At 33.4% G+C, this 14226-nt stretch overlaps 2 protein-coding genes across 6 annotated transcripts in view; one reads left to right on the forward strand and one right to left on the reverse strand.

The window, feature by feature from the left end:
- Positions 1-295: 295 nt before the first annotated feature.
- LOC105280280 (ornithine decarboxylase 1) lies at positions 296-6725 on the forward strand. Of its 2 annotated transcripts, XM_011340683.3 has the most exons (9): positions 296-690; positions 3190-3363; positions 3469-3701; positions 3799-3875; positions 4045-4218; positions 4320-4659; positions 4715-4929; positions 5011-5219; positions 5331-5547. In XM_011340683.3, exons 3-9 carry the CDS (start codon positions 3515-3517, stop codon positions 5545-5547), a joined length of 1419 nt encoding a protein of 472 aa, XP_011338985.2. In that variant the 5' UTR covers positions 296-690; positions 3190-3363; positions 3469-3514. The 2 variants fall into 2 exon arrangements, with proteins under 2 accessions (XP_011338985.2, XP_026830842.1); XM_026975041.1 differs by lacking the exons at positions 296-690; positions 3190-3363 and having other exon boundaries at positions 3515-3701; positions 5331-6725.
- Positions 6726-7287: 562 nt separating this feature from the next.
- Positions 7288-14226, reverse strand: part of LOC105280282 (venom metalloproteinase 3) — a 38515-nt gene continuing 31576 nt past the window's right edge. For 3 of the 4 annotated variants that reach the window (XM_011340691.3, XM_011340689.3, XM_011340690.3), the window contains exons 11-18: positions 13329-13384; positions 11137-11263; positions 10897-11061; positions 10576-10702; positions 10390-10494; positions 9940-10091; positions 9071-9480; positions 7288-8012 (exon numbers count right to left, since the gene is read on the reverse strand). In XM_011340691.3, the coding sequence (XP_011338993.1) occupies positions 7876-8012; positions 9071-9480; positions 9940-10091; positions 10390-10494; positions 10576-10702; positions 10897-11061; positions 11137-11263; positions 13329-13384 (1279 nt within the window). In that variant the 3' untranslated portion in view covers positions 7288-7875. The remainder of the gene's footprint in view (positions 8013-9070; positions 9481-9939; positions 10092-10389; positions 10495-10575; positions 10703-10896; positions 11062-11136; positions 11264-13328; positions 13385-14226) is intronic. The other variant, XM_011340692.3, reaches the window with a different exon arrangement.

The following is a 14226-nucleotide window of genomic DNA, read 5'->3' on the forward strand; positions in this document are numbered from 1 at the left end:
TTAGTTCAGAAGCGAAAAAGAACAAACCTAGAAATTACAAGCGTGCCAATGTGTATTTCAACATAAATCACGTGTAATTCCCTAGTATGGTGGAATCTCATGTGTTTCTGTCTGTAGTCCAATTGATATTTCGAATTCTTCAGATTTCCATCCTTTTCCTTTCTTTCAAATAAAAAGATGGTATTTTAAAGCATTTGGAACATCAACTGGACTACAGCCTGCTACAAGTTGCAATTATAACCTGATAGGGAAATTTCTCCCGACATGTGATTGATTTGTCAACACTGATGTCGTCGTCCGTCGATCTGTTCACTCTTTTCCGAGTGCACGCGGTTGGTGGTGGTTGTTGAGGCTTATCACGGAACGGAGAAATTCTGCCTTCATCGCTATCTTGAGACAAAAGGAGATCAACTTGTTCACACACGATAATCACGTGAAGTTCACGATTGACGACGGTGCGATGCTCGCTCGTAACGCATAAAACGTTTACGAAACGGGCGAAACGAATGTTCTTTCTCGATACACTGTACGGAGTACCGAGAATTCGACGACAGGCACTGATCGTTACACGAGCGACGTCCCGATTTCCGTTGACCGATCTGACTGATTTTTGAGATCCAGTCACCGAAAACTTCCATCATTCCGTCAATAACCGTGTGCCGACCCGCAGGGTGGCGATCGTCCGACAAGGTATGTATTCCCGACGTATCAAATTGCATAGTATTTTTTGGTTGTTAGCGGCTGCTAGCGGGACAAGTGGGAAAAATTGCTGGCATTCGTGGATTCCATACAAGCTTGCTTTTCATCAAAAAAATGCTTTGTTTCGTCACGATATTATGAAATTATGATATCGTGCTCTTGGACGATATCGTGACATTCCATTATGATGTCGCCTAAAACTGCGGTTTCTTACTGAACTTTCCAGGGCTGCGTTCGAAAACACTACCCGAGTGCCCCAGTGTATCATTTTATCCTTGTTGTTCAGCGAATGAACACAGCCCAGCTTGAGCTTTATGAAATAATATGTCCAAATTTGACTTTTTTTTACATAGTTTTTAGAACTATTTTGATGAGTATTGTTTTGAAGGAAGAAAATAGCTTTACATCTGTTCTGTCTGTTCGCATCTAGTCTGTCCCTGTAATTTTCATTAAAATTGATATTAAATATTATTTATAATACCATCGTCTTATACATCATGACATGTGCTGTAAAATGTCAAGATAATAAAAATCAAGGTATGACATATTTTATATGACTTGTAACAATTTAATCCTATGTTTTAAGAATATAAAATTATCTGGCATGTTTGTAAGAAATTATCTTTAAACATGTATACTTCACATGTTTATCGAAACTTTTAAGCGTGTATAATACAACTCATACAGTATAAATTTATAAAACTTTTATTAATTTTTTAGTATCTGGTCTGTCCAGTGATAAAATGAAAAGTACATCTTTATACTACAATGCATGCAAGATAAATGTCATTAATTCAATCATCCATATCTTATGATACTGTCTTTATCTGCATTTCTCTAAAACACAGATAATTGCCATTGAAGACACGTTATTTGCAACTGTTAGGCTGTACAGTGATGATAAGACATATTTTTACAATTCTCTTGCTCATTTCACACTATATGTTTTAATATCAATGTCCACAGAACATGACCAATACTCATGTTACTTATGCCCTTTGAAGTTTGTACTATCTTATATATAAACCAATAATCTTCTACTCCGATCAATAAAATCATTTGTTAAGTTATATAAGAATTCCGTTTTATACTTGAGTCTGTTTGAAAAAAATCTGAAATTTCTGGCATTATATCGATCTCAATTCTAAAAACCTTGCATTTACTTCCAAAATGTACAGTGTTATATTATGTATCTTTTCAACGATATTAAAGTTACAGAAAGAAGACATATGTCTGTATCTCGGAATTATATAATATTTTTATATCATATTTTTATACAATATTTTTTAAGCATACATATGCCTTTGTATTATTGATTATTGAGGCTTAAATTTTTGTCTTTCTATAAAGAGTTTTATCTTATCTATGTGGCTAGAAGGAAATTATATAAACTTGATATTTATGTTTATCATTAGTATGGTATTGTGTGCTGATAATTGATGATATGTGAGCTTTGCATAGATTAGGTTATTCCCCAGCCCCCCTATTGAGTTTGATTCAGTTTGATTCAGTTTGAAGTGACGTTTGTATTACCCTTCCAATCGAAATTGGTTTCCTATGAACCATGTACCTTTGGATTGCCAGATAATCTCTTGAATGCGTAAGCTTGGACCAGGCAAAGACTGGGGTGATAATACTTATCTTTCTCGTATAAGTAATGGGCTAAATAGTTGCCTCAGACTCAGTATTTTCTTGACTTTCTATCCATTCGCACATTACTAGTGAGCAAATTATATATTTATTTATAATATCATACGTAGATACATGTAGTATCTCTTGTGTGCGTACGTACGTAGAAATACGGTCGAATAATTGAATTTTAACTAATTCATAAAATTATATTTTAATTTTATTTTGTATATATGGAACTCACAAAAGCCATAAAAATTTAGAAACATATAAGCTTTTAGATAATAACAAAATTTAGTGTATGTGCTGTATATATAAAAAAACGAGAATTCCTTCCTATTGTCAGGTAAGACTTAATTATATTTTGTTAATTGTTTATTAAAAATGCTCGTGTTTAGTTATTATATTAGGATGTATATATTAGGTATACCTTCTTTGTTATATATAAAATGTGTAAGTCTCAATATTTACTGTAAAGATATAAATGGGGTGAAAACAAACTAAATTAAACCTCTAACAGAAATATAATTAACACATGTTATTTGTTATACATAATTAACATAGCATATTCTCGCACAGAATATCACCATTTAATTCGGTTTGATAAAAGTAAGATAAAAATTAGATAAGATAAATTTTATTTTGGTCAGTGACAAAATTATCATAGTTCACTACATAATAATTTATAAATTCAATACTTAAATATTTATTTTTCCATTTCTATATACTAATAGAGTTTAAATTTATATATTTGGTTCATAATAAAGTTAACAATTGTAAAGTTGATCTAATAAATAACTTATGATAAAAGAAACTTTACTACTTGCGTAAATTAGAGATAATTCTTTTATTTTTCTCCAGGGTTCCGTTTGCGATAGGCTGGTGGGACAATCTACTGGTGGGTGCTTGAATAACTGCGGCAACTGGAAGCTAGCCCTGAACGCAGAGCCCCCGTGGCTTTGCTAGCACCCCTACAGTGATCTTGTCTTAATTAGCTTCTCCACGACTCACTCGATTAGCATTGACAGCTGCCTCGTATGTTTCCATTATACATAAATTTATGTTTCAAAGTTTGTAAAACTAAAGTATTTTTACTGTATATATTTAGTGTCTAATAATATATGTATATTTGATTTTCAGTTTGCTGCCTAGCATCTACAGAGTACTGATTAATTCATCAATAAACATGAAGGTAACAGATCACGATGAACGCATTCATGTGTTGGACAACAAGTCCAACGTTATGACCGTTATCAAAGATATCGCAATGAGTGGTTTACAAGAAGAAGCTTTCTACGTATTGGATATCGGAGATATTGTACGAAAGCATCAAATTTGGAAAGAAAAGTTGCCACGAGTTGAGCCCTACTATGGTAACTTAACATAATCATTAACATGTGACATGTTGTATATGTTTGTGACATGACATATGATTATATATATATACTCACAAAAACTTTCAAATTTTAGCTGTAAAATGTAATGATAACTTGCTGGTAATTGAAGTATTAGCAGCTCTTGGTACCGGTTTCGATTGTGCATCCAAGGTAAATTAAATATGTTTTTCTTTTCTTTTAGAGAATAATTAACACATTTATTTTTTCTATTCATTAAATTATTTTTAAAATTATTTTCGTATTAATTATAATCGTTATGCCACGCACATCTATATTTTTAATATAATTTATAAGACGTATAATATCTCTGTTCTTATAGAATGAGATAAACAAAGTATTAAGTGTCGGTGTGGACCCATCAAGAATTATTTTCGCTAATCCAGCTAAACCAGCTTCACATATTCGTCACGCTGCTGCAATGAGAGTGGATACCATGACAGTGGACAATGAAAGCGAATTGCACAAAATCAAAAAACTTTTCCCAATGGCGAAGGTAGTTATGTTATATTTTATCAAAACTATATTACACTATATCACTATAATAGTGATGAGTTAATTTTGAAAATGCGTCACTATACTTTCTCATTTCTCTAGATTGTTTTACGGATTCGTTGCGATGCAGAGGTAGCCCTGTGTCCTCTTGGCATGAAATTCGGCTGTGATCCGATACACGAGGCTCCCGGTCTTTTACGTCTTGCGCATACTTTGGGTCTTAACGTAGTGGGCATTAGTTTCCACGTTGGTTCCGGATGTCAAGATCCACCAGTGTACCATCGCGCTATTTATCATTGCAAGATTCTTTTCGATATGGCTGAAAATCTTGGTTTTAAACCATATTTATTGGATCTTGGTGGCGGTTATCCAGGCAATAAAGGCACATCCATCGACAAAATGGCTGAAATTATCAACAAAGCTCTCGACGAATATTTTAATAGTGAGTTAACGTGCTTTTGCTTGGAACTGCATGTTATAATTGAACGTTCTTTTAGCTGACGCTGTTCATGTGATCGCGGAACCAGGCCGTTTTTATGTTGCGTCTGCATTTACATTGGCAACAAGTATCCATAGCAAACGCTCTGTACGCGGAGACGAAAATTCTTCTATGGCGGTTACGCACAATATGTATTACATTAACGATGGCGTTTATGGTTCATTCAATTGTCTGTTATATGATCATCAGCATGTAATTCCAATTCCACTTAAGGTAACTCACTTTATTCGGTGAACTTATAAAATAACACATTCGTTTCTTTAACTGATACCCGTATTTTGTCTTTATCATTAGAATGGTTGCGGAAAGATGATACCTTCGAGCATATGGGGCCCGACGTGCGACGGATTGGATAAAGTTGTCGAAAATGTCATGTTACACGACATGGAGCTTGGTGATTGGATTATTTTTGAAAACATGGGTGCCTACACCTTACCCGTTGCTTCGCCATTCAATGGATTTCCGATTCCTAAGGTTCATATTGTAGCCGAGGAAGACATTTGGTAAGAAAACTTTTATATTATTCGATACTCAGTTTGTGTGTAATTTTTTCTTTCTTGTTTTTTGTTTCCTTCTTACGGAAAAATGGTTTTACTTTAATGTTCTTTGTATAGGCTTCTACTAAAGGATGCTCTGCCTTTAACTGAACATCACTTCGTTATTGGTAATACACCAGCTAACTTGCGTCTTGGTCTCGATATCGCAGGGAACAATATTGATCCATGGGGAGTTACTGATTCAACAATCGATTTAGCATCGCCTGAAATAATGGCAGATTCTCCTGATACTCCATCATTCATGTATGATTTTGTTGAGGCGCCACTAAATTAATCATTCTTGGTGATTGTCTTGCAGTGTTAAAACACACATGCATTTTAAAAATCACGCGCGTATCTTGATAATTCTTATGGGATAGTTTACTTTTTTTTTTCCTTTTTCTTTCTTTTAATATACATATAATGAACACGTAAAAATTATTTAAATAGCATAATTTTACATATTTTCTTTTACTTTTTCTAAAACTTTCTAAAATAACTGTTTAAACAGAAATGTCTGTCAGTCGTATCTATCTCACATGCATTGGGTTCGATTGCAGTCGATAGACCTCTTTTATCAGGCAAATTCTTCAAAGTTACTTTTCTTTGCTCATTTTCGTGAAAAATTACGCTAATTTCTAGTAATAATTAAAGATTAGCAAATAAGAGTAAGTTAAGTAAAAATAAAACTGGCTCCTTTGACATTATAAATGAAAAGTAACATTTACAATTGTCAATTTCTTCTGTCTCTGATAGACGAACATATGGTGGATGTTTAATCGTATATGTGTGCTTCCTACATGTTATCTGTCTAATAGAGCGTATTATAGCTCATACATTTCTGAATACAAGTATCGGTATCTCAGAAGAATAGCTTGCCATATCTTTTTTCGCAATCTTTTTCTACAATTTAATAAAATAAAAAATTTAAACGAGCTATAACTTGTTCTTTGAACAGAAATCATATGCATATGGAGTAAACGTAATTTGACACTAGAAATATCTCTTTCTGTACATTACAAACAGACGTGTCGATACATAACGACTTAAATATTAATTCAAACTATAATTTAGTTTTGTGGTTTGATTATTTAACGTAAGAAGATATTTTTTTAGAAGACTTGGGCAATTACTCGAGGCAAGTTGAGAAATGTTATTTGAAACTATTTCCTAATTAAGACTTTGAAACATTAAGAAAAAAGGAACTTATAAGATATTAACATATACAATATACAATATTATATTAGCTATAAATGCATTTCCTAAAATTTATTTGCTAAATAAAGCAAATATAAACTCTGTAGAATTGCTAGGAACTTCAACGGCATTGAGGCAGCTGTCATGTGAAAAGAATGTAATTGATTTTTTATTATTATGATTGTATTATATGTCTACTATTATTATAATATTATTATTACTATTATTATTGTGAATTAAGTATGAATAATGGATTAATAAATGCAATAAAATGCATAAAATTAGTGCAATTGATTTCAAATGTTACATCCAACATAAATTAATAATCTACTAATTTCTTCTCTTTTTACTTCTCTAAAAAAGACGTAAAATATGGCGAATAATAACGGAAGCATGGATTATCTTCTGTAAGAATAATTAGTCAAAGATGCAATCTTGTACGATATAATTAAATGATATCAGTCACTAGAACTGTCTGTGGACAACGGAGTGTGGCAATTGAGGAAATGTCATTAGATAACGGCAAATTTATCGGGCAAAGACGGATCGAATGTTTTTATCGTACGACTTTATCTAGCATCGTATGAGGAACTTGTTAAGATTAAAAACTGCGCAGTCGATGCTATTTATATCTTAATAACACCGAATTTCGATTAAAATCGAAGATTTTAATTGACCAAGAGTTTTCGACAATACCTCCGACAAAACATGAAAAATAATTTATAAGAATCATTCTTTCATCTTAGTCCTCCATAGTTTTATCTTAATATATTGGTTTTGCACCAATATATTAAATCAGATACACGGAGAGATGTACGAGATACGTGAAACGTGTGTCTTTTTAAGTTTCTTAATCATTCCCATTTATTTGTCTTGCGCTATACAATTTTCGTGATTTTCGAATGGCTCCATCCGCGCACGTGCACACTTGTTAAAACACGCGCATGACGCACCTGTGCCGTAACGAGTCTTTCACGAGATTGTTCTTTATGAAATAAACATAAATGCAGCCGAAATATCGTACCGATTGATAGTTGGCTCTGCTTTTTCTTATTTTATATTCACGACATTCGGTATACTCATTGTGCGAAACTTTCGCGGTACCGTATTGCAACATGACGGATTATGACCGGAAGTATATGAGATACGGCAACTTACTTGGAGAATCGATTGTGATCTCGCCTCGATCGCGCGACACGTTCGAGAGCTTTAAATATCTCTCTAACAGGGGGAAAACTCGAGATAAACGGATCTTCTATTCTATTCGATCTCCTTCCGTTCCGCCAGAACGACGCGTCTCGATGAATCTCCGGATGCGTCACAACGGCGAAGGGACAACACGCTTGACAATATCCTCGTGGTAGGCGTTTAAGCGCGACATTTAGCAAATTTATTTTTCTTCTTTTTATGTCGTTATATATATGTATTAGTCAGCACAGATCGTCTTCAGGGATGCGCAGCAGCGAGTCTTCATAGATTGTAAATGGCACAGCCATGTTCTCAGCCTATCAATCAGCTCCGCGCAATCTGATCCCACATCTATGCATTCACCGGCCTCTGTTCCTGAAAACAGACGGACGATTCAGAATCAATGAGTTACTCCTGAGTTGGTACAAAAGATTTATCGTATTTATGAAGTACAGTCGAAGCTGTAACATTATACTGCGCTTTGAAGCAATTTTTACCAATAAAAAAATTTAACGACTTTTTTTTTATCTAAAAGAAGAAGCTTTTCATAATTTTCTTCAAAAATTCGAATCAATGACTTAGCTAGAACTAGAAGTTAATAGGAAAAAATATCAAATAAATCTTTTGCACCCTTTCTCTTGTAGACATTATAGAAACATTTCAATATACATTGATCTAAGTTACTGTAAAAACGTTACTGTAATTTTGTTAATCTATAAACTGTAGAAAGATTGAGATAAAATGTTGATAAATTTAAAAAAGATGTGAGATATACTGTGTATTTCAAATTATTTCTGTGTGATTGTGGAATGCGTTTAATTAGTGTATAATTGTGTATTAGACTAGAATAGGATTAAGTGTTGTGTAACAACATAAGAGTATTAGTATCCCATCCATGGAAACCACGATGTACCATTGTCATCATTGCGCGTCTATAGGAGAGAGAGTGTTACATATAAAAAATATATAATATATGTATATCCATAATTCACTGTCCTACTAGTGACTTTGATGGAGAAAAATATGAGGAGCGACAGAATAATTCCATATTTTTATGCTTATGTGCATTTTTGTCGCAGAGAAAACGAGAATGTAGCAGCGCTCCATTTCGCATCAACTAATCGTAGCAAGACCTTGATTAATCCGTGATTGAATTTTCCTTGATAAAAATGTCGAAGAAAATTAATGCTATTTATTTCATTACATTGCTGTACGTAATATATTTTTTTCAATACATTGTTCTAAATTTATTTAAAGAATCTCGCATGAAATTATCAAATTATCGGATTGCAAGAAATCCTATAACGTTAACGACAAGAGTCGGTCATGCAGAATTAAAGACTCTTCTTTCGAAAAGAGTCAGGAAAAAAAGAGAAACAGATAAAGAGAAAGAGACAGCGTGATGAGACAGATCTAATTCAGAAATCTCTTACCGCGGCCGTCATTTCGAGGGCCATTCTGATATCCTTTGGTGGTCGTGGAAAGCGACACATTGAGCGTGTTTTTATACTTGAACAGACTAACTTTTGGACCGTTAGTGGTCTTCGGAGTTGTACTGACGGTGTAATATGAGTTGAAGAAATTGATGTTTCTCCTGGTGGTTGTGCTGATACCAGCACCGATGCCCTTATTACTATTATTGTTATTATAATTGTATCTAGTTTTATATCGATCGGTATACAAATTATTGACGGTGGTTTGTGTGTATCTCGGCACTGTATTTACGAATGGAGCTGTGACGCGTTTATAGGAATTGGTTGTCGACGTCATTATCGTCGTCGTCGGTGTCGACGCGATTACATTCGATAATGGCGTGCTCTGTGTCGTTGATCTCCATGGGTACCTGTGTAGCATATCATTACTTGTACTTGTGCAGTGTGCTCCTTAAATGATGTGTCAATATCGGTCAAATAATGGCAACCATCAATCGTATCAGATACGTTGATTTGCGTTGGCCCTTTGACTAAAGTTATATATTTGATGAAAAGATGAATGTTCATTTTACCAACATATTTATGGCAATAGTGTTTTGATAACATTATAAGTATTACTGATATAAATTTCATCTTCAATACTGAAATTAAAAACTTTTATAGTTTACTTAATTAATTCAATAAATAATTTAGCCTTTTCATCTCAAATTCAGCTTGGAAATTTTATATTCTTTTTCTAGACGTTAAGAGAATAATCGAACAAATTGATTTAACGGTGCTGAAGCATTAACATAATAATAAATCTGATAAACAACGCTGTTCCTGTTACACTTATGAAAGGAAATCAAGAGAAAAGGAAGTCTCGTTACCTGTAATCTGTGTTGTTATATTGAGCGAATATTGGCCGATTGTGCACCGTGGGATTGAAAATGCTGTCCCGGCGTACATACGTTGGAATATTTTGCGTATAATCGGGTATTATGTTCTCGTGTTCCGCTACGCATTTTCCATTTAGACAGTACTGAAACCAATGTTAGTGATTGCAATCAATATTTATACAAAGACATTTCGAGAAAACACGTACGAATTGTGCCAAGTTATTACTTCATTTCATAAAATTACGTAATGTGATATTTGCGTATTTTCGGTAATTTCTGGCATGATTGTACTAATTTATAAGATTTATAAAATTTACGTCCTAGTTTGGTATGAGGATTAACAATTACTGATACTATCTCAATCGATATTAAACCGATCTACAAAACGCACAGTGTCGTTATAAAAATGACAATCAATTTTTTTCAATTTTTCTCTTATACCTGACCATCCCCGCAAGGCGAGCCTTCCGCCGCTGGACGATATGCCACGCAGTACCCAGATCCAGCATCAAAGCAGAACAGCTGAGCGCAAACTCGATCATCTTTCTAAAATCGTATATAAATATAAGATGTATATAAACAGCAAGACTTAATAATACGTACTAAGTAGACTATAATAAAACTTACGAAACAAGCACTCGTTCCACGATCTTTTCGGCACTGCGCATCTAAAGATAGCAGTTTTCCTGGAAGTACTCGAGGTAGCGCCTCGTCTTCGTGAGGCGCGTTGTATAGGCAGGTTGCCGTATCACCGCTGAAGATTGAGAAATAAAAAGAGATATTGGATATGTTCTGCGTTGCTTTGTTTAATAACGTAAAAATGTAAATTCGAAATATAAAGATATTTCGTATTTCCGTTTAAAAAATGAAAAAAAATCTATTAGCAAAATAATCGAATTGGTATGTGATACATCGAGAATTTTTTGATGTTACACGGAGATTACCTACTTTAAAAAGTGATGGAAGGAGGACACACTACAGTGAGACCACTTGAAACCTTTCTCGGTGTGTCTGAGATCACTCATGATGTAGCCGTCTTCCCAACGGCACTTTTCAGCGCCTGGGCCACCTAAGTAACTGGGTGGAGGTGAACCATCGTGAACGGCACCCAATCTACGATTGATAAAACGTGTTTATAAAGTCTTTCGAAGTAAAGATGAAATAAAACGTACGTAAATTAATACTTACAGATGACCCACTTCGTGTGCAGCGACGATAATGCCGCTGAATCCGCCTGTGTCTTCGATAATAGCGACCGAATTGACTTTTTCGAGACGCTTATTCACGACACACGCTCCGCCGACATAAGCGAATCCTGTGCAAAAAAGAGTTTTTAGTATGCTGATTAGATTCGCATCATCATTACATGTCTATCGAAACTCAGAGCATTAATTCATCACATTAAATTAAAAAAGCTATCTTGTTAAATTAGTATCCGAATGCTGAACAGCGGCGCATACAAATGTCTCTACCATAAACTCATGTTTATATACATGTGTGTGTGTAGTGTATATATAATGTCTATAATTCTATAAGAATCCAATCGTATTTCTGATAGCTACATCTGCGTTTAGAGTGGAGATATATACATATATATAAACATTTAATTATAGATAATTTGATGGATTATTTAATTGTTATTTTCAGATTAAAGTATTGTGACAACATAAATTTAATTATTTGTCTACCGTCGTCGGCTTCACTAGACTCGTATTTGTTGGCGTTTTTAAAATTAATTATAAAAATTTGTTTATCTTGATTTACTTATTTGGATATAATAGATTAAAATTAAAATAAAATTAATCGAAAATTAGTTAATAAGTTAATTTTTGTTTTTTATATTTATATCGCCTTATTAATTTTCAGACAATTTTTTAATTTCGATCTTTAAAAATCAGAAGCTATAAGATATACAAAGATAAACATGAATCTAATGCAACAAACGGCCGGTAAATCAAAGATTCATTCGAATTAATATTATTCATTCGAAATAAATGTTAAAACAAGTTGTTATCAATACAACATGCATCCAATATTAATCGTCGCCCAATGGTTAATGAAAAAGTTAGCTGAAGTGTTGAATACTGTACAGTCGTCAGTTTACGTTTGATATCGTCTATTCGAGATTGCAAATTAACCGATCAATGGATTAGAATGTTACCTCCCATTCCCTCCTTTCCCTATCGATCGGCATAGATATATTTCTCGATATATTCGCTGTGACTTTAAAGACTTACCAAACCACGATCCATGACAGTAATGCAGCCAAAGATACAAGAATCATGAATTATATAAGAAAGATACAGAACACAGAGTATAGGCAATGTAAAAAAAAGAAAACAAAAGGAATTTTGAATGATTATTTCTGTTTGGCGATGTTTTTCGTCACAAATAAAATACGTATTATCGTATTCAAAAACGATCTTGATGTTTAAAAGGCTGTGAAATAATAGTATGTACATAAATGCGGAAACAGTAAAAGTCGTGATACAGTGTATACAGCGGCGGATTACAATGGGATTATAATAAGCGCTCTTTCAAGTCGTCGCATATGTACAAGAATATATTAAAACTTGAAGAAATTACTAGTATAAATATATATATGTATATAAAATCAATATCTATAATAATACGAAAATCCTAAAGTAAAATATTAATATTAATCTTATTTCATACAATACTATAAGCCTTGTTACACTTTTTCTCTCTGTTTCTAATATTTTATTTATTAAATTTTTTATTCTTTTAATAATTTTTCTAATGCACGCATATATTAGGATTTTAGAAAATATGGTGCGCCTAAGCCCGGATCCGCCACTGTGTAGATATTGAAACCTAATACACATATGCAATAGATATACACACATAAAAGTAAGTTTAAGCGTCTGTGCGTGGGGACAGCAGAGTTTGAAAAGAGGCAATTACTTGACGCATTTTTATTTGCTCAATTGCAATCTGTATGATATATGTACGACACCGAAGATCATCACGCTATGAGAAGAAGAAAAATGTAAGGCATAGAAGAAAGTATATATAGACATACATAAATACATAATAAAGTATGTAGCAGTAGGCTTGGTTCACAATAACAAATAAATAATTTCAATAATACTTCAGTACAAATAAATAGTCTTTTTGAAGAATTGAAAATAGTAAAATTTAAGACAAACAAACATTTGACGTTTTTGTTTCTAATTTCTCGACCTTTGAAAAGAATTTAATAGTTTCTTTTTCGTTTAATATATGTTGCTTTAATTTATTGTACTACCTTGTTGAATTTCAAAATGTGTAAATTAAGATTTCATAAGGCAGTGCGTATGTGCTTAAAATTGAGAAAGCTAAAACAAAATTTCCTTTTTTCTTGATTCGAAAAAACGTACCTGCTGTTCCTCTATTGCACACATCATTCGCGTATTGCCTCCTGCACATATCTAATCTGCAATGCAATAACAAAAATGTTCTTTATCATGTAAATTCATATTCGGCATTATATCTGACCTGTTCATGAGACAGACAATAATCAGATATAGCGGAATTCATGCCGCTCGAAATAGCTCCTTCTGTAATACTGCACAAGACTAACAATAAAAATAAGATAAGAATAAATATATGGAGTCATTGCGTCGCCCCGGAACGAGTACGAAACGATTTGATTTGACGTCGCTGGATTTCTAGAGAATTGAAACATCAATGATAATCATTCTCTGAAGAAAATATTGTTATATACAAAATGTAACGCTGTTGTAAATGTAATCCTGAGAAAAAGTTGCATAATATTTTTACAGTAATCAATAATGTTGACTCTTGCATGTGACCGAAAGCAAACACTCGCGAAGCGTTATAAAGGGTGTAAAATTGATTTAGCTTCAGTCAACATTAGGTGCACGCAGAAATTATCTCTGTGTTTATTCATGGTAATGAAACTGCTGGTGTAGAATCCGTTTTCGCATAATTGTAGCAACTCAACACACTGCACACGCAAAGTGACCGCTCTTCTTTTTGAAAGCAGTCGCGAGAAAACACGTGTTGCAGAAGCAAGTGTGTAGCGTGGAATATAAAAAAAAGCAAAAACAGTAATTCCTGATACACTCGATAAATAACAAATGTTCACCAATTAATGCATTGTGTTATACGTTACGCAATTTTAATGCACGAATTATCTTGAACTATTGTGTATGCACATTTCTTAATAAGTCACAAAAGACCCGAGTTGACGACTTTGCAACACATATTGGAATAGCTCTGTTCGTCAATATTCCACATTTTATATGCTCTTAC

Source organism: Ooceraea biroi, chromosome 1 (assembly GCF_003672135.1).
Source record: "Ooceraea biroi isolate clonal line C1 chromosome 1, Obir_v5.4, whole genome shotgun sequence".
NCBI classification, from domain to species: Eukaryota; Metazoa; Arthropoda; class Insecta; order Hymenoptera; family Formicidae; genus Ooceraea; species Ooceraea biroi.

Coding starts and splice junctions, on each gene's coding strand:
- LOC105280280 (XM_011340683.3), top strand. CDS start 3,515: ATGAAGGTAACAGATCACGATGAACGCATTCATGTGTTGGACAACAAG. Junction 4,660..4,714: donor TCTCGACGAATATTTTAATA/GTGAGTTAACGT, acceptor ACGTTCTTTTAG/CTGACGCTGTTCATGTGATC. Junction 4,930..5,010: donor TAATTCCAATTCCACTTAAG/GTAACTCACTTT, acceptor CTTTATCATTAG/AATGGTTGCGGAAAGATGAT.